This window comes from Megalops cyprinoides, chromosome 10 (assembly GCF_013368585.1).
Source record: "Megalops cyprinoides isolate fMegCyp1 chromosome 10, fMegCyp1.pri, whole genome shotgun sequence".
Classification (NCBI taxonomy): Eukaryota; Metazoa; Chordata; class Actinopteri; order Elopiformes; family Megalopidae; genus Megalops; species Megalops cyprinoides.
This window is the reverse complement of record NC_050592.1, coordinates 31,196,621-31,221,543: the sequence shown is the minus strand read 5'-3', so window position 1 is coordinate 31,221,543 and position 24,923 is coordinate 31,196,621. Positions and strand designations below refer to the sequence as shown.

The 24,923-nt window shown below is 43.2% G+C and overlaps 1 protein-coding gene across 1 annotated transcript; it reads left to right on the top strand.

Annotated features, from left to right (window-relative positions):
* Positions 1-10,548: 10,548 nt before the first annotated feature.
* LOC118784640 (V-type proton ATPase subunit C 1-A) lies at positions 10,549-24,683 on the top strand. The gene is made up of 13 exons (XM_036538982.1): positions 10,549-10,706; positions 13,161-13,344; positions 13,798-13,865; positions 15,245-15,330; positions 16,662-16,756; positions 16,886-16,977; positions 17,970-18,068; positions 18,556-18,624; positions 21,332-21,424; positions 21,820-21,913; positions 22,587-22,684; positions 23,088-23,214; positions 23,994-24,683. Exons 2-13 carry the CDS (start codon positions 13,210-13,212, stop codon positions 24,087-24,089), a joined length of 1,152 nt encoding a protein of 383 aa, XP_036394875.1. The 5' UTR covers positions 10,549-10,706; positions 13,161-13,209; the 3' UTR covers positions 24,090-24,683.
* The last annotated feature ends 240 nt before the right edge of the window (positions 24,684-24,923 follow it).

Sequence of the window (24,923 nt, the reverse complement as noted above, 5' to 3'; positions counted from 1 at the left end):
ACACACTGTTTGGTCATTTTTAATGAAATGTACTGAGCCACCCTGATTGAATGTCTCAGAGTTGAGGTTGTCAGTTACAGTTACTGAAATATGATGCAACCAATATAATCTTTTAACTGATGTCAACATTTAAAACAGTGGAATACGTTAGTGTAACGTTTTTTATTTTTTTATTTTTTATTGTGCGCAATTTATCAGTTGATTTGTCTCATTGGCCCAAAGGTGTAAATGCGTTGTGCTTCTTGAAGAGTAATAATAACAATAACAATAATAATAAAATTCATCCTTTTTCATCAGTTTTAGTTCTGTTTCATCTTTCTGATGAAATGTAGTGATTCCCACAATGGCATTATTAAAAATATAGCACTAACAATTCTGATAAATTAATAAATGTAAATGCAGTGTTTTCTGATGCATAACAAACTCATAAGGAGCGCTGTCTTGGACTTTGGCCTTTGATGTTTGACCTGCTCCATCTCATGTCCCAGGATTTGCCTGTTCCAAACAGAATTTGTGGCGAATGTGTGGGCAAAGGCCAAGTGAGCCGTGCGCGAGCGCAAACATTTGTCTGACTTTTTGTTTGTGATTGTTTTTGTTTGAGACAGTACCTAAAAATAAAAAGTGCAGGCCTAATCGCAATGTCAGATGAGCCAAGGGCACAGGCTTGGGAACATGACACAATAGCCTTGTTTGTTTTAATCGCATAAGCGTTGCTTAGTCCATTGTTGTGACTGGTGAGCGAAAGTTTCTCCTTAATACCATACAAAAGCTGTTCCGAGTTTTGTGCCTGTTGGACTCCCCCCCCCACCCGCCGCCCTCAGACACCCCCCACAAACCAGACTATAAATGAAACTGCGCAGAGTCTAATCACACATAGCATCTAAAGTGGTTTCCAGTAAAGAGCGACGTTTCATTGCCATTGTTTAAGATCATAATGGCCACTGCCACTGAGTGTGCTCACTGGCAAGACGTGTGTGCCGCCCACCCTGAGTGAAAACACTCCAACAACTGCATTGTGCACCAGGAATTCTCATCCGCAAACAGGGGCCAGATTACATCAAAACACCGACCCACCCGATGGTTATGGATTATAAACCCAGGACGAACAAGACGCCCACTGATAAGAATATCGCAGTCTCTGGCAGAAGCTGGACAATACAGAAAGCTTGTCCCACCAATCATGCAGTTATACTGTCACTGACAGTGACTGCTTTGCATGGATTTTATTCCAGAAAGCACCCATCTCATATTGTACTGAGAAATATATTGTTCATCCTAGAAATCTATTGCAAATATTATGAAAATGTATTAATACAAGTCAGAAATATATTGCAATATACTGAAATGCAAACAATTTACACATTTTAAATATATTTTTGAGCTGAAATATATTCTTTAAAATATATTCTCTCTCTCTCTCTCCCTCTCTCATATACGATACATGTATATGTATATGTATATATAGTAAACCTTTACTATGAATCAATTAGTGTCTTTGGGAAAACAGCAGTTTGTGCTCTTGGTTAACATATATGCCCATTGAAACATCAAATATAATATTAAAAAACAATGAGTGATATTAGTTTGTGATTAAAGATGGCGTGGTATAATGACCTTTTAACAAAGCAGTGAGCACTGAAATCATGCACCTTGTTGGTATTCACAGGTGACCATAATATTGTTCTTTTCCAGTTCTGTAGCTTTTTTTCAAGGAGTCAGTCAAAGCTTATTACCTAGCATAGCTGTAAATCTGTGGAGAGAGTCCAGTCATAACAATGGAGGGTACAACTATGTGGCACCAATAACCTGGCACCTCCGCAGACTGGGATCCAAAGGTTTTACTTTAGCTGTTTATCAACACCAACAGCCAATACACTAGCAGAATGAACCAATAAACCATGACTAAAGAGGATATTACAGGTCAGAGGAACAGAATTGCCCTCCTTGCTCTTTAATTTTTCCCTTTTTTTGATGATCCTCTGGAACACAAAGTACAAACTGTGACAAGCGAAAGGGAGAGGCTCAGAGGACCTATTGCACAACAACAAGGGGTGCTATCATTCAATCCTAACTACCTTACTTTAATATATATTCTTTTTTCTTTTTGCCTCAAAATATGTATACCGGGTAGACCATTTTGGGGAATAAAAAACTGTGGAATTGTACTCTTGACACTTGAAGTCAGTATCTGGATAAAATTTGAGATAATGCTAAAATGTTAGATGAAGATTGTACTTTCTCCATCTCAGTTTGTGCAGCACGTGCGTGTGTGTGTGTTTGTGCGTGTGTGAGTGCATGTGTATGCGACTGGCCAGCCATCTTAACAATACCGTGCTCTGATATGAAGCAATTAATTTCAAACAATAGGCATTGAAATACTGAAAACTGGAGTTAATCTCAACAAAGCTGGCAGTGTGGAGAGCTGGAACTGTTCTCAGTGTGCAATCAGGCACACAGCCTGCTGTTCTATCCAATAAGAAACAGACTTTTAATCTTTTTGCACAGAAACAGTGCATGTCAGAGCCATATGAAGCATGCATGTTTGCCACTGTGCATGCTACAGTTGTCTGTCTTTCTTTGTGTTCTGTTGACCCCCTGTTCATCTTGCTCTCCCCTGCACCGCAGTGCAGAAGCACTCAGCAATATATACAAGTCAGATGAAACCGCATCCTCTATGTGGTTGCCATGGCGATGCTAGAGATTTTCAGGAGTAGTGCGCTGTGGCACATATGAAAGGGAAAAATTGGTTCAGAGACCTGAAGAAATGGCGCCGTAAATTGCTTCCTTTTGGCGGTAAATAACAGGCTTTGTGCGGTTCTGTCTTTACCACCTTAACAGCCATGACCGCATGCCATTCACTAATCAAACTACTGGGGAGCTGTGGTCACTGAATGTGACCACAGCTCATGGTCAACATATTAATCTATTAGTATTTCAGCGGTGAAACTTTAGCACAGCTCAGAAAATATGATAAGCACAAAATCAAAGCACAATGTGTGCAACTTTGTGCTCTTAGAAAAGATTGTAACAGTGAATGACTCGAAATAACACTGACAATTTTTGAGTGTTTTTTTCTATAGTGCACATTAATTCTGTTTTTCTTATATTCAAGAAGTGTGATCCCTGATTGTAATTTGTATTTTGCATATTATTTACAGAATCAAACTACCAACACCTGAACCTTTGAAATTAGCTTGTTTCAGTTTACTATCAATTCTACTCCTGCTGTGTCTTGATCTAAGAATGTGGTTTACAAAATTTACAAAGAGACAAACCATCCCAAGGCCCCAAGGCTGTTCATATCACTGCAAGTTGAAAATGGACAGATGATAAAAATGACTGATGTTTACATGGGGAAACGGGCCTCGGGCTTCTTTTGAACTGTAGATCACAGTAACTTTCTGTGACACGCACTTGATTGCTAACAAAGCGCATCTTGTACCATTTATGTATTTACTATTTTTGTTTTGCCTTAATTGTGCATGAAAAGCCATCTCTCTGGAGAATGCCATCCTCTCATTGTCAGTATGTCATTCACTCAGTGTGTACTTTGATGATGCGACTTTCACATGATCTGTTGTGATTTATGTCTCTCTTTTTTTTTGGATTGGACAAGTTTATGAGACATCCAGTTCAGCTCACCATTGAATAGAAACTGTGTAGTTTTTTTTTAACCCTTCGCCCCAAAAGCTGAATGAATCAATTGCCCCCTCCCACAACAGTGCAGTGAAGGGCATCTCTTCCCTCCCCCTCTCAGTCTCTCTCTTTCTGTCTCTCCCCTTAGCTACTTCTTCCAACAGATAAGGGACGTGCCCTGCTCACAGCAGTGATCCGCACACGGTTTTCACACTTGAAAGCGAACTGGCTTTGCTTCACTAGATGAGGTAAAAAAAGAGATACAAGTAGCTCTCTGGTCTAAATCCTCTGTTTACCCAGACAGATATGTCACCTCACCCAAAAGATTCTGCCCAGTATGAAGAGATAGAAAACAAGGGCAAAGCACCGCCTGTATACATCAGCCAGATCGCGCTGCATGCTCAGGCTGCATGGAGCCCTGTTCTTTCTGGAGTGTGACGGCTCTGTTTTGTTTTTTGTTTTTTTCAGCTATGACTGCACATGCTCGAGGATCTTTTTCAGTGTTAATCGACTATGTGGGTGAACTTGAGATGACACTAATATGGATGGTGTTCCTATTATGATATGCAAGGACAGTCATTTCTGATTCCGGGTATGCCAGGGCTCACTTGTGAATGAAGAGGGTATGGTACAGTTAGAGACTGATTGTGTGTGTGTGTGTGCGTGTTGCGTTGCAGTGGATGGTCTGCTCTTGCTGCAAGGGGAAAGGGGGGTCAAGCTGGGAGAACTCTCTGGAAGCTACAGTTAAACCATCTATTTCCCTGTGTTTGGTGACTTAAAAGCTATCTTTCGCCATTTGGACATTATCATCGGGTGATCTTGGCATCATTATTTAATGTATTTCTGAATGGAGCTTGTAGTAACCTCAATTAATTTACTTTGCAACTTTTGTTTATTTAATATGAAGTGTTTGAACATGGACCCCAAAGAAAGTGTGTGCCAAATGCACATAAAGACAATTTTTCTAACAAGGGTGATTTACAAATGTTCAGAATGTCTGGCTGTCCTGGGGTTTTATTTTTTTAATATAACTAGCCTGTGTGCCTTTTAAATGTGATTAGCAGAGTTGACAAAGAGAGCCCAGCCAAGGGCAGCTATGTGTTACTGAGTGTAGTAGGCAGGGATAGATGAGCACAGCAAGGCTTCTTTGGCTAGGTCACATAACAAGCAAAATATGATTCTGTTGCGGTGTTTATGCTGGCTGGGATCCAGGTATGCCACAAGGTGGTCTGGTTCTTTTGGTGTTTTTACATTGCATGTGTCAGGCCTACCATGACCAGGCAGGAAATGATCATTGTATTTTTACCAGGGCTGGGGTCTCGGTGAGGGGGATTCTGGGTAGCGGGAATCATGTGGGGCCTTCACTCGTCTGTAACTTGACAAATGACTTTCTTCTTTGTACACGCGCTGTTCCCGGAAAGGCTGATGAACTTCCACCAGCCGGAGTCAATAAATTCTGACAGACGTTTGAGTGACAGGAACATTACCTCAGCCTGCCTCTGAAACAATGGCGCTTATCTCCTCCCTTCTCCTCCTTTATCTGTCCACTTCCACCTCTCCGCTTGTGCTCCACCCAGACCAGCTCTGGATAATAGTTTTTTGCCGCTGCACAATCACTTAACGTGCATTGTTCCGTAGTGGCTTTGACTCATGCATCATTATCGGCAGAGACGCAACCCGCGTTCTGCAGAAATTCATCTCTCTATCCAAACTATCAGTCGCTGAATGCATAGAACCCCTGGTCATATTTTTAGGCCAATTTCCCAGAACATGAGGTACAACTGAGTACGGGCCTGTTGCAAACATGAACCAGAAGACATTTCGTCTCCCAGACACCAAAGCTAATCCACGTGTTAGGGTATATCAAATTGCACATGAATATCTGAACAGTTTTACTGTGTATGCGCATCTTACTGGGAATTGACAACAGGGTCATTAAATTAAAATGCAGTTCACGTCTGTGCAGTCAGCCATGGGGGGTAGACATTCAGCGTGAGCCACGTACAGGTGAATCATTGTGTTCAGGGCAAACGGAACAGTAGGGACTAATCCTCAGCATACACGTGAGCTTCTTGTCATAAGGATCGCAGACTAACAATAAACAGCCAGGCTCATCCACTGCTTACTATATCTGACTGTAAAGCCAAGCATGCCCATAATGACTGACTTTAAGAGGCTGGAATGCTGCTATGCTGGGTATTTTCACAGCGAGTTACTGATTACACAACAAAGTTAGAGTGTCCTGGCAAAACTGGAATCTACAAGCGCCAGCTGACATTGACAACAGGTTTTAACTGGAGGCCACCCAGCACCATCTGATATGTAAGGTCAGGTCCTCTCCCCGGGCCACTTGGAAATGCAACACTTCATTAACATGACTGATTGGCTGATTGGGCTCTGCTGCATGCAAAGTAGCGGCAGGGAAGCTGATAATTGGCTGAGGGAGTGTTGATGGAGGAGAGACCTGTGGAGCTGGAGTGTGTGTTCTGAGAGGTGGCAGCGTTCATTCGGGCACTTGCAGTACACTGGACATTCAGAACACTGTGTGTGATGTTGACATAGAAATGCAGTGGGTGCTGGGATTGCCCTCTGGTGTAGATAGTGTGGAGACACTCAGGCTGAAAAGAACACGCATCATACAGCCCAGGATTGGGAAGCCTTCCCCCCATTTTGAAATACTGGGACAGTTTGTTACATTTTAGACTCTCAAGACAAAGCCTGAGGCCACCCCCTCACACTCCCCTTAAATAGTAACTATTGTAAGTGCATGCTATGAGTAAAGTCCGACTGTAATACTGTCTAAGAGGATGGGGTAGTATTCCTCTGCCCTATAGTATTTGTCTTATTGGTGTGCTTTGCTCCTTGGTCTGTCCCTTTTGGTTATTTTGGGAAGCAGGTAATTTGCAAAGTGTGAAGGGTTTCTGCACAGAAAATGGGTTTTCTGTTCTGTGATTGGTGTTAGCTGCTGTTGGACATAGCTTGGATGAAGGCAAGTCAGACTAGGCATTTTGAGCTCTAAGAGGGCCAAAATTTTATTTAGACCTATTTAATAAAACTGATCAATTTTGCCAGGAATGTGCAGGACTCCAGCTCCCCCCAATCCTAGAACTGTAGCTCACTACAATGGATCATGGTTTAAAGCTAATGAAGTTCACGCACAAGAGGACTTCACTGAGTACCTCCATATAGCTATGCCTAAAATAAATGTTACATCAAAAAATGGCAGCAAACTCATAAATCTCCATTGTAATCTTTCAGCTGAATCTGTCAGCTACATGCAACTAAATGTTTTTCTTTGTTTGTTTTGTCTGTGCCCAGAAATGCTGAGTGTGACCAAAAAGCAAGGGAAACGTTGTATTGCTGAAGATGCGCCTCTAGAATTTTCAACTTGAATTACAGGAAAGTGGCGATCGACATTCAGATTCCATCTGATTATACATAAATGCTTGCCTAAACAATGTCGCTTGCTCCTGACCAACCCCCCCGCCGCATCGCCCAACACCCATCCGCAGCTGAGTGACGGATTTGGGAGCGTGTGCCCAGACTTGCCTCGGCTGCTTGGCCTGGGTCCAGAGGTGGGTAGCCCACCCTGTCGTTTGATCTGTGGGGTCGGCTCCAGCCTGTCCCGCCATTGTATCCTCAAACAATGCGCCCCAGACCTAGTGAACTCTATAAACATACCCCCTTTGTAGGATTTTCCTCGAATTCTGACTGGGAGACACCCACAGTCAGGAAGCAGGACTCCTTTCCAAATTTAGAAGGCCGGTGACTCCCTTAAATCCGCTGCTGACCGGGCAGTCATGGCCTGGGGCAGCCTGGGCACCCCTTCACTGGGGGCAGCGATATTTGGAGTGATAGTCAGGGGCATGGACTTGTTCCCATTTCCCTGTGGGACTATGAGACCTAGAGTTAGTCCAGTGAAACCACCACTATGAAAATGCATTCACAACAGACCTAAAATAAAGCCATGACAAATGTGCCTGAAAAACTCTTTTAATGGTAATGACATGTAAAAGAGAAACACTTGTTTATCCAGAAGCATTGCAGATTAAAAAGGTGCACAAGTGTAGCTGTGTAGGAGAGAACACCTGATTAGCATTAGCCTTATAGTGAATCTGACGGTGCGGTCACATTGTGATTCTTAGGTTTGAAAATGCAGGCTGCTACTGCCACTTATGAAGGAGAAGCACCAGCCAAAACTCAAGCTCATTCTAGAATGTACTTCAAAACTGATTGTGGTTATTGGATATTTTGTGTTGTTTTTGCCTTTAATGTCCTGCACTTTGCGTTTTGAAACTGGAAGGTATCTTTCATGCAAATGTTTGGTAAAAATTAATAATGAAATGTTCTTTATTAAGAAGTAGTCAGATACCTGTTACTGTGATGAAAGACATCAATAATTTGTTCACATATCTGTATCGTTGTGTGCATCAGCTTATTCTTAGACATTAAGCATCTAATATTAAAATTTCAGCTATGAGTCTCTGCCTCCAGAGCAATTATAATGCTTTCTTCAAAAACATTCATTACACGCTCACACACACACATACACCCTATATATACATATATACACTATATGAACTATATGTATTTGGCCACATCTGTTTTTCAGGGTTTGGACTAGGCCCCTTATCTCCAGTGAATCTTAATGCTTCAGCATACCAAAACATTTTGAATGCTATGCTTCCAACTTTGTGGCAACAGTTTGGGGAAGGCCTTTTTCTATTCCAACATGACTGTGCCCCAGTGCACAAAGCAAGGACTATAAAGACATGGTTTGATGAGTTTGGTGTGGAAGAACTTGACTGGCCCACACAGAGCCCTGACCTCAACCCCATCAAGCACCTTTGGGATGAACTGGAATGGAGATTGCGAGCCAGGCCTTCTCGTCCAACATCAGTGCCTGACCTCATAAATGCTCTATAGAATGAATGGGCACAAATTCCCACAGAAACACTCCAAAATCTTGTGGAAAGCCTTCCAAGAAGAATGGAAGCTGTTATAGCTGCAAAAGGGGGACCAACTCCATATTAAAGTATATGTATTTGAATACAATGTCATTACAATGTAATGGTCAGGCGTCCGAATACTTTTGTCCATATAGTGTATATATATGTGAACATACACACAATGTAAATTTTCAAAATGAAAGGAATAGAATGCCAAGAAAGAAAATAAGTCAAAAGAGCTAGTCTGAGCCTGGTTCCTACTTCCTTTGCTTGGAATAAGATTTTCATCCCTGATTAATTGTGTAAAGAGGCCAAACACGTTTTTCCAAATTCAGTGTTTCACTGTCCCATCCAGGAATATGCAGCAGAGTACAGAAAGCCTTTTGTTTCCCACTCATAGTGTAACACAATGCTCTCAACAACTTGTTCTTTTTTGTACATCTACCTTTTCCTTATATTCAAAACACTGTCTAAAATGGAAATGCCTGCAACCTGCGGACAGCATCTGTGCAAAAATGTCCTTATAATCCCTTTGGGTTTTTTCATCTTGCTGGAGTCAAATGTAGCAAATGCATAAAATAAATCCTTTGAGACACAGAACAGACTTCCACATCTCCATTGAAAACCTTCATTTTCTTTGACACTATTTAAAAAAACCCTGCTGACACATTACAGAAGAAACCATCTGATGCAGGTCATGTCTTAATTATTATGAGATACTTACAAACAGCAGTGCTATTAAGTAAATACGTAAAGTGTGCATAATAAAATAAATACTACATTACTCTTTCTGTAATATTAATTATAACGATGTTACTAATCTCAATATATAACTGTTAGGGCAATGTACAAAGCTTCCATTTCACATTTATACACCAGTAAACCTTGATATTTACTGAAGTTCAAAGATACAGCAGCAGTGTCACATCTGAGAATTAAATCTACAGCCTTCAATATGTCTGTACCATATACAAACAAGGTTTGAGCATAACAGGGATTATTTGGATGGTGAGGTATTAGAATTTTTACCTGTGTTTATTCCTTTGCGAAGTAGATGACTATACAGCTACAAAATTGTTGGAACCCATTTTCTTTAGATAATATTGTTTTTTTTTCCTTTTCATTGAGATGGTTTATTATAAAGGACAATATAACATGTAAAAATATAACATATCCATATATCTGTTCACTCACATCAAGATTTCATTTTCTATAGCAACAACATATTTGTAAAGTGAATTCATTTTGTTCACAATTTGTTGGGTTTGGACTGTTTTCATTGAAAGGTCATTAAGATATTGATCAAAACAACCCAACATAACTTATTTAACAAATTTTTAAAAAGTCAGTTTCAATATAAACAGTAAGAAAGTAACAATGTGTGTGGAAAGACATTGTTTAAATAACATTTCACCATACAATTTAGCATTCAGCAGGATTCCAGGCAGTGAAAACGGTAAGAAAACAACAGTTCAACATAAAGGGGATCACATTCAATTTCTGTCTGATTACTTCATTATTATTTCATGTCTTGCATATTTCCATATTTCCAAACTGATTTTTGAACGTGCTACATCTACTAAAGAATATATTTCAACTCAGTGGCCCATCCTAACATCTCTATAGCCCTACTGTATGTAGCAAAAATTCTAATCTGATACATGCATTAGTAGTGGTTGATTTATTAACCTCGAATGACTCCTTTTTCAACATAAACTTTTAATTCGAAAGTAAAAAACAGCATTTTTCCTCCTTTAGCAGAGAGTGATAGAATAACTAGGTTTATAAAAGGTACGGGCATATTGACCTCACACAAAAGCAAATACCTGCCTGAATTTGTACGTCAGATTCAGCACGTTCTCCCAACCGGTAGGGGGCGCTGATAAAAAACTTCGACTCGGCAATGCATACCATCCCCCAACAGTCGAGGCCTCTGCGGAACTAGGTGTGCGCATGAGCACTGTACCTCTCACATATGATCAGCTGACTGCGCGTGAGATGCTGCCTGGCAAGACCGAAGTGACAAAAAATTGATTGGCAGTTATGATTTTTAAACTGTAGGTTGTCACTAATACGCGCATATCGTCCCGTATCGAAGCTCAGCGTTTCGTTTTAACACAGGTAAGGTGGCTGGCTAGGTATTTGCACCTTGTTTTCGGGACATTTCACTTGTCAGTAGGGCCAACTGTCTTGTTATTGCTGTTACTGCGGGAACATGGGGATCAGGCTTGCTGTTTTCAGGCTTGCTTGCTAGCTACATGCCAGGAGAGATCAGTAATACGTGCATTTAAAAGTAATTCAGTTGAATGACGAGTTTACCCACGAAGTCATCTCTGTACCTTATTTTTCATGTTTGAAGTAACGTTGGCCAAGATATTGATGGCTGTTGCTAGCTAGCTAACTGGACAGCTAGCTAGCTTGAAATCAATGATTCTGTATCTTTCATGGTAACTAACTACCTAGCCGTCCAGCCATGTACGGTTTTAATTACGAAAAAATGTCAGTGTCGCGTCGTCGCTGGCAGGATGCTAATCATTGCAACATACGTGAGATACCAATAGATTGTAGATTTATTGACTTAATACGTTAGATTGCCATCTAAAGGTACTGCAGGTATCAAAATCAATTGGCTAGTAGTAGCCAGTTGTAGCAAACAGTTCAACATCTGGATACTATCTTATGACTTGGCGTCACAATATAATTTGGGGAAGTGAAACTAATGGAACCTTGGAGGGATGAATTCCAGAACTACATTCATTCTCAGATTGTCATGACTTAACTTCCTCTCACACAAGTCATTGCAGTCTGAATTGAACGTTGCAACAACAATCCAGTAATTCAGTAGATTTAGAACAAGTATTTCAGAATCTTTCTTGTAGTGACATTAAATTTGCAGAAATGTACAGTGTTACAGATGCATGTGGTAATTTTTGATTGATATAGTTCTGCATTTTGTTTGAAGTTCTGCCACAGCGTAATTAGGAATGGGACCACCTTGTTACATTCTAACACCAGTGGTGCACAAAGAGGCATAAACTGAAGGACCAAACAAAATACATTTGAGTTTTCACTGTTTTTAAGACCATTCTGGGACTAAATTAATGTAATACACAACTGGCTCATTTGTAGTTTGTGATGTAGATTTTAGTTTATTCATAGTTTCATTGCAGCAGAATGAAAAATGGTTGCTCTTCATGTTTAATGAACAACCTTTATTATTTTATGCATCTCCTAGTTTTTAGGACCCCCTTGAAATATATCCTAGAACCCTACTTGCAATTGCTATGATGAGCAGATCCCTCTCAGATAATGGGTATTCAAAGTCCTGGGGGGGCTATCTGGCCTACCATAGTAGTTTTGTTTTCTCTTACTGATAACTGAATTGATCAAAGGATTTTCAGTACATTGTTTCAGCAAGTTTAGTCCAGTTAGCATGTGATTAATTAACAGTGAGTGTTCTCGTATTACCATACAGTGTGTAGGCACTGGACTGTATGTAGATGGTGATGAGATCACTTAAACCTCTCATGATTGATCAAAAGGAAAATGGCTACATGGTGGATGCAGGTCTCATGGACATGAGGTGGTCCTTCCTTTTTTGTGATGTTTGTCTCGTCATGCACACCACACTCATCTGTAATTGCCCCCGGTGTGTCACATGGCCTTGCTTGGACCAAACACAGGACAGTGTGTGCTGTTTGCAGAGAGAAAAGCAACCCAACCATATTTAGAAAGGTAGAAAGTCTGGTGTCCCCACATACTGGTGAGTTTAAGTGGCGTCACAAAAGTTTAATGTTTAATGTTTTTGGGTGATGACATATATGTCACTTTTTCTACTTTGAGAAGATTTAGGTGCCTTTTATCATTTGTAATTGGAGATGCAGTAATGGCTGTTTGCCTCGCACATCAGCGTCAGTTAGAGCACCACCCTGTTGGTCTTCCCTCTCCACACTACCCATTCTCAGTGAAGTCACTGATGTTGCATGGTCCTCTGATTCCTCTGGATCAGGGGCCTGAGCCCACTTCACTTCAGCAGTAATTTGAAAAGTGAACATTACCACGAAAAAATAGTGTCGTGTCGTCGCTGGCAGGATGCTAATCATTGCAACATACGCAAGATACCAATATGGCTTGCTGTCAGTAGATTTATTGACTGAATATGTTAGATTGCCATCTAAAGGTACTGCAGGTATCAACATCAAATGGCTAGTAGTAGCCAGTTGTAGCAGTAATTTGAAAAGTGAACATTACCACATAACTATGACATTACATGTCATAGTTAATGAGTCCCAACATGGCAAAGGCCTCATCGGCCGTGTGTCTGCAGAGCCACAGGCAGGGGTTGGTGCGTGGGTGAGCGGGGGCAGTTTGACAGATCAGCTGAGGGGGCTGGGCTCATTTGTGCAGCACGCGTTTGTGGTTATGAGCGCAGCGCTGCAGACAGATGTGGATGTACAGCGGTGACACACAGACTGTCTTCTTGACCAGTTGTCACAGACTTCAGATGGTGTGAAATTTGTACCATACGGAGCCAAGTGCTGCCCATTTCATGCCGCTGTGTGTCGTGTCTTCCAGTGCCCCCTCTCCGCTCGCTCCTGCCCTTGCCCGCTAACCGCCCGCAGCCATGACTGAGTTTTGGTTGATCTCTGCACCGGGGGAGAAGACCTGCCAGCAGACCTGGGACAAGATGATGGTCGCCACCACCCGCAGCAACAACAACCTCTCCACCAACCACAAGTTCAACATCCCTGACCTCAAGGTGAGCCCCCCACTCGTGGAGGTCACGTGAGCTATTTCCAACTGTCCCCATACTCACTGTCACACAACCAATCAGAGGACACCCTGGGGTCATGTGACCCAGCCACTGCAGTCTCCCCCCCAAAGTCACATGACTCCCCCTCCTATCTCTCCGGATCACGTGACACACACGGCCCTATGCAGGTTAAAATAACCTGCCTAACCACCCCAACACCTTCCCCCTCCCCCTTGGTTGCCACGTGGAGCATCAGCGTCCCCTGGAACCGTTCGTAACGCATGAAGGGGTCACGACAAAGGCGGCGCCGGCCGAGCACGCCGGCCCTGCATGTCACCACCGGCTCATTAGCTCTCAGATGTCGCTAATCAAACACATCTCCCCCCGGGGGTTTGGCCGGCTTAATTACGTGCCTCTGATCAAAGCGTGGCTGCTGTTTCTCTTTTTCTCCCGGCACAGGTGGGAACGTTAGATGTCCTGGTGGGCCTGTCTGATGAGCTGGCCAAACTGGACTCCTTTGTGGAGAGGTAAGCCGTCTGACTGCATGGCTGGATAAATTCCCACAACTTGATAGTCCCTGGATCGTGATGATACTAGTTGAGAGGTTAGAATTGCTGTGCCATTGTTTTGTATGAAATCTGAATACGTTTTTAGGCATCTCTGGCATTTAATTTATCATGAAATTGTTATAGTATTGTTATAGTATAGTTTAGTATAATAGCGCTATAGCAGTGTAGACATACATACTAAACAATGCAATAATACTGTAGTAATATAGTTATAAAAGGTAAAAAAACAAAACAGCATGAAGAGCATTTAGCATATTATGTTAATATTTTATTTTTTACAAAAAAAAGTTAGTTAGAGCTGTATAATCCCACAGTGTTATTGAAGCAGACTCCTGCTTCTTTTGCGCTGGTGGAAGGCAGGCTTTTTTCAGGTCAGCGCGTGTGTTGTTTGGTTTGGAGGACTCCGAATCTCGTGTGCCTTTTCGGGGCTGGGACGGGCCGGTTCTCGGAGCCCCGTCAAGCCGGGCCGCTTTAATCCTTCCCCTTCCCTCGCCGCGGTGAGGAATTTCGGAGAGCGGCGCGGCTCTGCTGCCCACGGGCCGAGGCTGGCAATTTGCAGTTTGGCGACGACCCGTCGGTCCCCCTTCCTCGCGGCCTTCAGACCGGCGGTCGGTATCCTCTCAGAGGCGTAAAGACGCTATTTATAAACGCCAGCGAGCCCGCCAGCCATAAATCACCCATAAAGACCCTCGTCTCCTTTGTGGCGGCGTTCCCCCGGTCACTCGAGAGACGCTTGCCTCAGTATCTCGGCATCCCGTGCGTTCTTTTTTCTCCTCCTCTAACCCGACAGTCTGTTTAAAAACAGACGGGAGGGCGGGCGTGAGCATTTGATCGGGCCCCTCTCTGGACCCTCTGAGCGCGCCCGCTGCAGAATTCCTGCGCTGTGGGTCTGGATGCTGTCGCCAGGGCTTGATGTGGGCTGGGGCAGAGGTGCTTGGTTTGAGGGGGTGGGGCGTTGAGGCGGAGGGGTCCGAACAAACAATCCCGGAGATCAAAGCGCATCTGAGGGAGAGAGAAAGGGCCATTGAGAATGAAAAGAAAACTTTACTCACAGGCCTGATCCCTATGCTCTGTTTAAGAGAGGAATAAATACCAGGTATAAAGTCATTGGTAATTCTATAGTGGCTGCAACTGGCGAGTCTTTCAGTGCTTATTCCTGAGGAATTAATGTCAGAACAACGTAGGCTTAAATGAACATTCAGTTGTGTATGTAAGTAATAAACTGACTGAGCAGAGTTTGTAGTTTAAGGGGCTGTTTGCTTTTGATGGTGGTTAAGGTGGAAAGGTGTCGGGGTTGTCCGGCCACATCATCGTTACTGTCACTGTCCTCTTTACAGCGTGGTGAAGAAGGTGGCCCAGTACATGGCGGACGTGTTGGAGGACACCCGGGACAAAGTGCAGGAGAACCTGCTGGCCAATGGAGGTGAGGCGGGCAACATGTCCAATCGATAGGGCTGTGTATGTCTGTGTGTGTGTGTTTGGGTAGGTGGGTGGTTGGGGGGGAAGCAGAGTAAACCACTGAACCAGAGAGAGTCTGACTCTTGAAGGTTAATTGCAAGGAACCAACAATTGTACATCTGCCGGGGTTTACTGTCAGCATGAAGCTAGAGACTAAAGCAGTGCCATCATCAGACGCACACCGCAATGGGGAAAGTCACACGAACATCAAAGTCCTGCTTCTAAATGAACAGAAACGCCTTTCTGCTGCCCCCTTGGGGAGACCTCCTTTGATGACCATCTTAGACCCACTCTTTGCCACATTCACATGGCATACGTTTTGCGCACTGAAGTTTGTTTTCAGTGAGAGAAGAGTAGAGCGGCTCAGAGGAGATGTTGACTTTTCCGGATCTGCCACGTTGCCGTTTATAGCCAATCAGAGAAAAGTGGGAAAGCTGATTAACTCCCAGGAAATGGATGCCAGACCATTTAATACAATTACTGTCTCTCATTTAACCAGACAGCATTTCTGATTTCCATTCTTTGTCTTCCAACAGTAACAAAACTATTAAACACATATATTGTTACGAAACGTGGAAAAGGGTAGAGGTCATGTTTCTGCATGTGCTAATCTGATCGTTAGAGACATAGGCCTGCTTATCTTGTGACTATTACTTGTGCTGCTATTCATAGCTATTAAGCTTACCCATTTACTCCCCACCCTTGCTGGCATCATCTGTCCTCAACATTTTTGTAATGGGTGATCACTTTTAATGGGTGAATGGAAAAAAAAGTTTTTTATTACTTCAGTTGTATCTTAGCAACCCCAAAATTTGGCTATAGACATGACTGTACACAGGAACCATCTCTCTCTTTTGGCGTCTGTGGCCCTGTAAGCAGCTAGCAGAGGCGCGTGGCTTACTGCCCCTTTCACACGTAATGCTGCCACTCAAGCTTGCTGCCATAGGTTGCGGCAACAGGGTTGGGATTAAGTGCCCCTCGTAGGGTTCATCTGGCTGAAAACAAGCTACTCAATATAAATTGGTGCGTATCTATTAATCATTAAAAATGCACGATACTGCAGTTTTGTTTACAGCATTGGTGAAATGGCGCCCCCGTATGGTTATTTTATTATTATTGCGATGTTGGATAGTTCAATGTGCAGTACGTTTCATTTCCATTTCAGTGGTCAGCCTTTGCTCTGCATGTAGAGCACATGATAAGAACGCCCCAGTGCTCTGATTAAGCTCATGTTTTGCATTGAAGTGGTAAGTGTAGTTTGCCACAAGCTGATGGGCTTCCTGCGTCTTATTGCAGTGGATCTGGTCACCTACATCACAAGGTTCCAGTGGGACATGGCGAAGTATCCAATCAAGCAGTCTCTGAAGAACATCTCTGAAATAATATCCAAGGTGAGGTGTGGCCACTGTTGAGCTCTGCCTGATAAATTTCCATGTCTCGATGTCAGTGCGTATATTTGCGTGTCTCTGCGTGTTAACATGCGCTTGCACTGACTGAGCTGGCTCCTCTTGCCCCTGCAGCAAGTGACGCAGATCGACAATGACCTGAAAGCCCGGGCGTCGGCCTACAACAACCTGAAGGGCAACCTCCAGAACCTGGAGCGGAAGAATGCGTAAGCCTCTGTCTCTTATCTCTGAAACGTAATGGCGTGATCATCATAGTAAAAAGATACGACAACCGCGTGGCTCAGTTGGCCAGGCGTTTGCTCTGAGTGCAGACTAAACCATACAGTCTGGATTTGAGACTGTCCCTGTCATTTCCTCACATTGACCAGGACAGGGGAGAAACAAATTGCTTATGTTCTGCCAGAGATAGGAGTGGGTACATTGGCCAGGGTTTCTACTTCTCACCACTCTCAGGCATGCTAGGATTTGTCAGGCATTTGCAAGTTGCATGGATGACAACATTGGAGTGCCGCATGTTATCCAATGAGCTTCCACGTCACTGTAATGTGCCATGTGACTGGCAGTGCCAAGAACAGCCATTGGCTGCATGTGTAAGTGTATCAAAGGATTGTATTTGTCTCGCCGCAGCACTCCTACATGAGAACAGAGGTCATCACAGTAAGATGGTCCTAAGGTGCAGGTGGTGATTTCAACTCAGGGTTGCCTAAAGGGGAAAAAGCATTAGGAAAAAAATATTAAAATATAACTGAATGTATTTTTCCCATGCATTTTAGCTAATATGAGCCCATTTAACAAATTCTTTTAAGCTTTAGTAGTTTCTCAGTTAATTATGGCAGGCCTCATTGAACTTCTTACTCTTAACACATTTGAATACCTGGCTGGATTACAAATTGAAGGGGCTCATGAATGAATTGGAAAAAACCTCCAAAAACACCTTTACTTGCATCCTGTTAGAACACACTTCTAGCTGCCCATGTTTGGAACAAAGAAATAACAGCAGATATCCGTTAAGTCATGTTGTATACAGGTCATTATTAAATAGCTCAGTCAGATCTAATAATGGGAGAACTCAATGGGGGGAACTAACAGGTATTGTGAAACATCATGTCAAGGGTTGGGAAACTGGCTTATTGTCACCATTTTGCAGACAGTTTCTGTAAAGCAATTGCTGCTGTGTAATACTTTGTTATTCCTTTAGGGGGAGCTTATTGACCAGGAGCCTGGCTGATATTGTGAAGAAAGAAGATTTTGTACTTGACTCAGAGTACCTAGTTACCATGCTGGTGGTTGTACCAAAGTAAGTTTAGTCTTCTTGGAATACGTGTTAAGTTATGTCTTGCAAATCAGGGAAATCCAAATTGACTGAAACCTCAAAGGAGTGTTTCTTTCATATAAAAATGTGGAGAAACCAGGGGTCTTTATTGTCTGCAGGCTCTAGAGATACAGATGCCAGGAACAGGAACCTCCATTACCAACCAAAGGGGTTTGAATCACACCTTCCATTAATGGAAATACCCATCTAACTAAAAATCTTATTTATATTTTACAAGTTTATGGGAAAATGTAAGATTGTGCACCAGCTTGTGGCAATAAAGAGAGTTTTCAAAGACACCAATATCTAAATCTTAAAGATTTATGCCTTTAATTATTTCACTTTAGTTTACTTGTATGATTAGTTTTTTTGTTCCACTTGTGTGTGCATCTTCAGATTTTACAGCCTTTTGTTCTTTGTTTCATGTGTTTGTAATAAATTAAACCATGAAACAAATTTATCTCCATTTCAGGGTGAATTACGCAGACTGGCAGAAGACTTACGAAACTCTTGCAGAAATGGTGGTGCCTCGCTCCACTAAGTAAGTAATAACTAACCGCTTTGTAGATAGTAACTAAACACTGAGTATGTTGTAACTACTAAGGAAGTTAATCCCACATGTCCATGGTTGTGTGCTGTGTCAGCTCCAGCTCCAAGATGGAGGGAAAAGCATTTTTGATTTCTATTCTCTGCTGCCTGCTGTTCGCATCACATGTACCAACAATACCAAAACTATAAAACATACATAATATTATAACATATACTTTCAGCTTCCAGTATCATTCAGAACAGTGAAATTGCTGGCCATGTTCTGTTGCAGACTAAGGACCCACCGTTTCAGACTGAACCTTGGCTTCCGTAACCAAACATGAATTCTCTTTTCCCTTTTGAGTAGCTTACTGTAGGGTATGTTGTAGTTTTACTGTATGGTATGTTGAAGTCGTCAGGTTTGGTATGTTGTACCTTTTCTGTTCTGGTGTTCTCTTACTAAAGGGTATCTTGCATTGCACTTATATATATGTCAGCACTAGTTAACCAGGGGATGCTGCATGTTTGAACATGGTCAGCTGGGTCCTGTCTGTAGGCTTTCATTGACTTTGTACTCACTTTTCGTAAGTCACTCTGAGAGCTTCTGCTAAATGGCTAAATGTTAATGTTGGCGAGCAGTAAATAATACTTACAGAGTACGTTGTTATTGTAGGTAGTGAGGTATAGATCTGAAGAATGTGTATAACTGCTTTTGAATAGAGTGTTGTCAGCTGATTTTTTTATTTGCTGCAGGGTAATGTAAGTGCAGTTTGGATATAAGGTTGATATTATACTGTCAAGGTATCATTTCATATTACAATATCATAGTATAAGGATCCCTGTATTACTTTAAGGACTGGCTACTTAGAGATTTAGTCACTTAGTTTACTTAGCATGTTGTACTATAGACATGTAAGTGATGACATTGTGGGTGTAATTAAACATTTGCGCTGAAGGCATAATTGTTTGTTTCCACTCAGAAAGTGTTGACCATTTCAGTGCAAGCCCAATGGTAGCCATAACGACCTTGTTATGCTCCAAAGACACCTGTTCAGAGACCGGCCCCCAGTCTCTCCAGACAGAAGTCCGGAGGCTTCTTTTTTTCTGTGCGCCTCGGTCAAAATGGCTGACCTGATTTCTGAACCATGCAGTCAGGCAGGAAGAGCTTTTCCTGACGGGAGTCTCCTGAGCAGCCTGTCCGGGCATTGACACCTCCGCCACAGAGAGGCCAGCCTGTGAGATTGGCTGACCCTGGCTCGCGGCCAGCCAATTAACTGTCCCCCCGAGCACCTGCAGACGGGGCACTGGTCTCTGGGGAAGGCGCCTGTCTCTCATTTACGCTATAAAAAGGATTCTCAGCGTGCCATTTGTACCCTTTTTCCGCTGTAGAGATTGAAGTGTGAATCTGAGCTGACACAGTTAGTTCAAGCAGTGAGCGATGGAGTAAAATGGAGTATAGCTTGAGGTAGTCTCAGAACTGGACAGTCCCTCAGGTGTAGCTTACTACATGTCCTCATGCGGGGAGGTTTAAATACCATACACCATTTTATTCAGCTGGATGTTTATAACCTGGGAAAATTGGATTAAAACATCTTGCACCAGGAGTGAAACCAGCAACCTTTGGGTTACAAGTGCTACACCTAGCCACTAAACCACACTGATAAGTTTAATTTTGGCCTTGTTTCTACATGTTTCCCTAAAATGTAAGCAAAGAATCTTCTAGAGTCAGGCTATCATTTGCCATTTTGCTTCAACCCTGTTTCATGTGAGGGCGATCCTAACAGACGCAGCAACCGCGTCCGTGGTGGACAAAGCCCCGCATGTTTATCAGTTTGAAGCAGGAACTGATGGGTGCCTGTCCTTTATTGTGACAAAAATAAACCTAAATTGCGAAGGGACTGAGTCAGAGCCAGGCTGAAGTGCTGACACCCCACTTGCCTAGAGAGACGTGACTTTGGGTTGGCATTTTGAGATGTTCCCGGCACTCAAATGAGCTGAAAAACAGAGCTTCTGGGAAGATGAGAGCCCCCAGCCGGTGTGCTCTCCGCGGGCTCGTTACACCCACCGCTAAGCAGAGATATCGGGCCGTAAATCAGTCATAATTCAAAGCACTAGAGACCGTAATTGTTGACTCACAGAGATTAAAGTTAATTCAAAGTAAACAAGTCAGATAAACAGGCTTCCCAGTCCCTGGTCAGGAACACCCAGCCATGGTCGCCTTTCACGGTTAAGTGAGAAGCCTGTTCCTGCTGCGTTCATGGCACGTGTTCACATTCGTCCAACACGTTTTTGGGAGCAATGTGGTAAAAGAAACCTGGGACAAGGGAAGAAACGGGAAATGATGCAATCAGAAGTGCAGCAGCCTCACTGACGCATCATACAAGTAGAAGGCTATTCTGATCATGTCATCTGGCAGATCACTGCTGGAGACCAACCTCCTTTTACCTTATTCTCTCACTAGATGGTGCTGTTTTTGTGTCTCCATTAAATGCAGGCTGTTGTGGGACTGTTTCTGTGTTTAGCTGTGTTTTTACAACCCATGTAAAAGTGTAGAAGCTAAAAAAATTTAATGCTATATTCTTGCCCATTTTAAACCTAAGTCATGCGGTAATTGAATGTCGCATGTTCTCAGAGCCATGAAATATTTAATCACTTTCTGATGTCTGCAGTTCGATATTTCTGTTTCATGCCTCGTGGATTGTTTTGTGTGTTACCCTCAGCCTGCTGTTCGAGGACCAGGACAGTGGCCTCTTCAGCGTCACCCTCTTCAGGAAGGCCATCGATGACTTCAAGCACAAGGCCAGAGAAAACAAGTAAGAAGCCAGTCTGTGTCCAATACACTCACACCGAAGAGCAAGGTTAGATTCCATTCACTTATTATCCTTGGGACAGAAAATTCATCCCAAAACTTGTGCAAAAGACATGCACAATGCAGGTAACATCATAATAGCAACAGGTGCCTACAAGTGTCAAACAGGAAAACACATATTAATTCTGTGTCATCTACTCTGGGGTTGGCCCTGCAGAAGACATTACGACAGAGGTGATTTTATGTAAAGGCGACAGCAGCTGCACATGTTCATGAGGGGCTTAGCGAGGCTGAACGGTTGGGGTTGGGGTGGGGCTGGGGACAGGTGGACCATTTGGCCCCGCGCTTTCTCCAGTCCTGTCTCTGGAAGCGAACCACTAACCGTTCCCTCCCCCTCAGGTTTACGGTGCGGGACTTTCAGTACAACGAGGAAGAGATGAAAGCCGACAAAGAGGAAATGACACGGCTCTCCACCGACAAGAAGAAGCAGTTTGTACGTGTTGCTCCTCTGTTGTTGGGGGAAAGGAAGTGAAATCACGGGGTTTTAAAATCCAGTCAGAAACTGTGATGAGGCTGCATTTTGTTTGTCTGGAATCAAGATTTGTTTTTAATCATTGTAGTTATAAAATGATGTATGTTTTGTAACAGGGACTACTGGGTGAGTTTTAACCTCTTACAAATAACTGAGAGCATTTCACCCAAATGGAAACTGCTAAGTCATGCATAACAGGCTGCATTGGATATCATTTTTCAATTTTTATTCGCTGCAGTGGGGCAAGAATATTATTCAATAGTGTCAGCAGTCCTTCTCATCTCAAGTATACCCTCTGTGTGGCCAGACAACAGGTCTCAGGGATATGAGACCTCCCTCAGGCTGCTGTCATTGGATATGAAAGAAACATACGGTATTATCAGTAGTCATAAACCACAATGATGTTTTCTTTCAGCAGAGAATTGAATCTGTCTGAATTAAGCTTTGTTTTCCATTGCAGTGCCTAGGAATAGACCAAGCTGTTTTCTGAATGATACGTACCTTTTGTTTTGAACTCTGAGCCATCCTGCTCGCTGTGGCCGTATATCAGCCCATTTTAATGAGTGTTTATCTGCTGGAGACGGCCTCGCTCGCTGTCAGCCCACAATGCTCTGAGCTTGGTTTCTCTCCCCAGGGGCCGCTGGTGCGATGGCTCAAGGTGAACTTCAGCGAGGCCTTCATCGCCTGGATCCACATCAAAGCGCTGCGGGTGTTTGTGGAGTCGGTCTTGAGGTAAAGAACACGCTGTGCTGCAAGCGCTGACTGGAGGGGGGGCTGCCCCCCCACCTACTCTTCTCTTCTTCGTTTGTGGAAAGTGCGCAACATGGTGTATCCACACAGGTCGATGTAATCCGGTGGAAGAGGGTGGGGGTGTTTGAGGTGGGAGGGGAGCAATGCCTCAGCGCGTGGTGGTGATGGGGTAGGAGAGGGCCGAGGCCCTGGTGGTTGTGAGGGTGGTTGATGTAGGAAGGGGCCTAGGCCTCAGTGCAGAGGGGTAGTTGAGGTAGGAGGGGGTAGATGCCTCAGCATGTGGGTGGTAGTTTAGGTAGGAGGGGGCAGAGGTCTCGGCGCGTGAGGAAGGTTGGGGCCGGAGGGGGCCACTGCACCTGAAGCCCCTCCTCTTTCCACCCTGCAGGTACGGGCTGCCCGTCAACTTCCAGGCCATGCTGCTGCAACCCAACAAGAAGAACATGAAGAAGCTGAGAGAGGTTCTGTACGACCTGTACAAGCACCTGGACAGCAGCGCCGCCGCCATCATCGACGTGAGTGCCCGTCCACACCTACGGGAGAGCGGCCAAGCAGCACCACACTCTATGAGAGAAACAAGGGTCTCCCCCAAAAGTGCATATATATTTAATGCACTTTTTATTATATCCTCTTTATTTAGTTAAACTTATTTAATTTGCTCCGCTTCATCAGGGGCCAAAAGCCTTATTAGGCTCAAACCTGTACATACAAGGCCATCTTAGAGCGAGGTCTGTCTGTCTCATTATCCCCTCCACTTAAATGAGTTTGGGGATCAGATGTTCCTGTGGCATAAGATTCAGTGTTGAAAGCTGCACTGTCAGACATATCGTTTAGTCTTAGTTATGCATAAACATTCTTTAGCAGAAGCTTTGTAGCTCGTACAGTAACAGGAAGTTAGTTATATTGGATAAAAACTATGAAGAATTTCCTATGATCTCTCTAAATTCTGATGCTCAGTGTGCCATTTGTGAGGATATTACATAGGTAATCCCAGTCAGAATAATGTTTACTGTGGTAGCCTAGATACTGTATGCATAGCATATGTTAGAGCCCACTCAAACCACTGAATCCTCTATTCACCGTATCTTATTTCCAACAAGAAATCGGCTTGATTTCAATACGAAATTAAGATTGAATTTATGAGAATAATGTCTAGATTATTTTGCCACTTCACATACGGTGAGCAGGCAGCTGGTGCATATTTCAGCTACCTGCCATGACCTTAACATTGCTGGGAGTCCATAGGCAAGTGGGCGGGGTGCAGATATGACGTGTGCCTCAACCCCTTTTTCAGGCATCCATGGACATCCCAGGCCTGAATCTGAGCCAGCAGGAGTACTACCCCTACGTCTACTACAAGATCGACTGCAACCTGCTGGATTTCAAATAGATCCCGACACACACACACACCCCCCAGAGTCTGTCATGGCTGTTTTGTTTCATTGTTGAACGCAAATCAACCCATTTATTTCTAGTCTCTCCTTCCCTTTCCCTCGAAGTGTGGCTGACACCCCTCTCCCCTCTTACTTGCATGCCCATTCCTTGTGGTGAAGACTCATCCTTCTTCCATTTGAACAAAAGGAGAGGGGGGACGGAGGGGACATCTGTGTTTTAGCTATTATTTTGATATATATAAAACACACAACAGTTTACAGGGTGTTTTTTTTTTTCTTATGACAACATAATCAAATTCTATAAATATGCGGTCAGAGAATTGAAAGCTTTATTTATGCTCTCGTTTTATTTAAAAGATGAATTGTGCTTGATCCATTCCACGTTTGTGTAGTGCTGTGCGGTAGCTGTGTTTTAGGACGACCCCTTCAGCAGTGTCCTTTATTCAAGGGGAACCCCCGGGGTCTTTTATTTTCTCCTCCAAGCACATTTGTTACATCCTATCAGTAGTGGTGACCTAAAACCGCAAATGGTGTTACAGAAGAGCAATATGTGTGTCATTTTCATGTCTGTATATTTGGTGTTAAAAAATGTGCAAACACTGTCTATATCATGGATGAATAAATCACATGAATATATTGAAAATGTTGGCTTTTGGGGACTTGTCCTTGTGTTGTCGTGTTGAATGGTATGTGCTGTATAGATTTTTGTGGATGATTTTGCGACTGACGTTAATACATTCAAGCACTGTGTCCCACTGGATCTCGGCTGTTTCTTTTGGAAACGTCCTATTAATGTGAATTCAGAGACCTTGTGCAACTGAAACATGAAT

What these genes read in the sequence shown, in the direction of transcription:
- LOC118784640 (XM_036538982.1), top strand. Translation starts at nt 13,210, where the DNA reads ATGACTGAGTTTTGGTTGATCTCTGCACCGGGGGAGAAGACCTGCCAG. An exon ending in AACCTGGAGCGGAAGAATGC is followed by an intron (nt 16,978 to 17,969) that starts GTAAGCCTCTGT and finishes TTATTCCTTTAG; the next exon opens with GGGGAGCTTATTGACCAGGA. An exon ending in GCGCCGCCGCCATCATCGAC is followed by an intron (nt 23,215 to 23,993) that starts GTGAGTGCCCGT and finishes CCCCTTTTTCAG; the next exon opens with GCATCCATGGACATCCCAGG.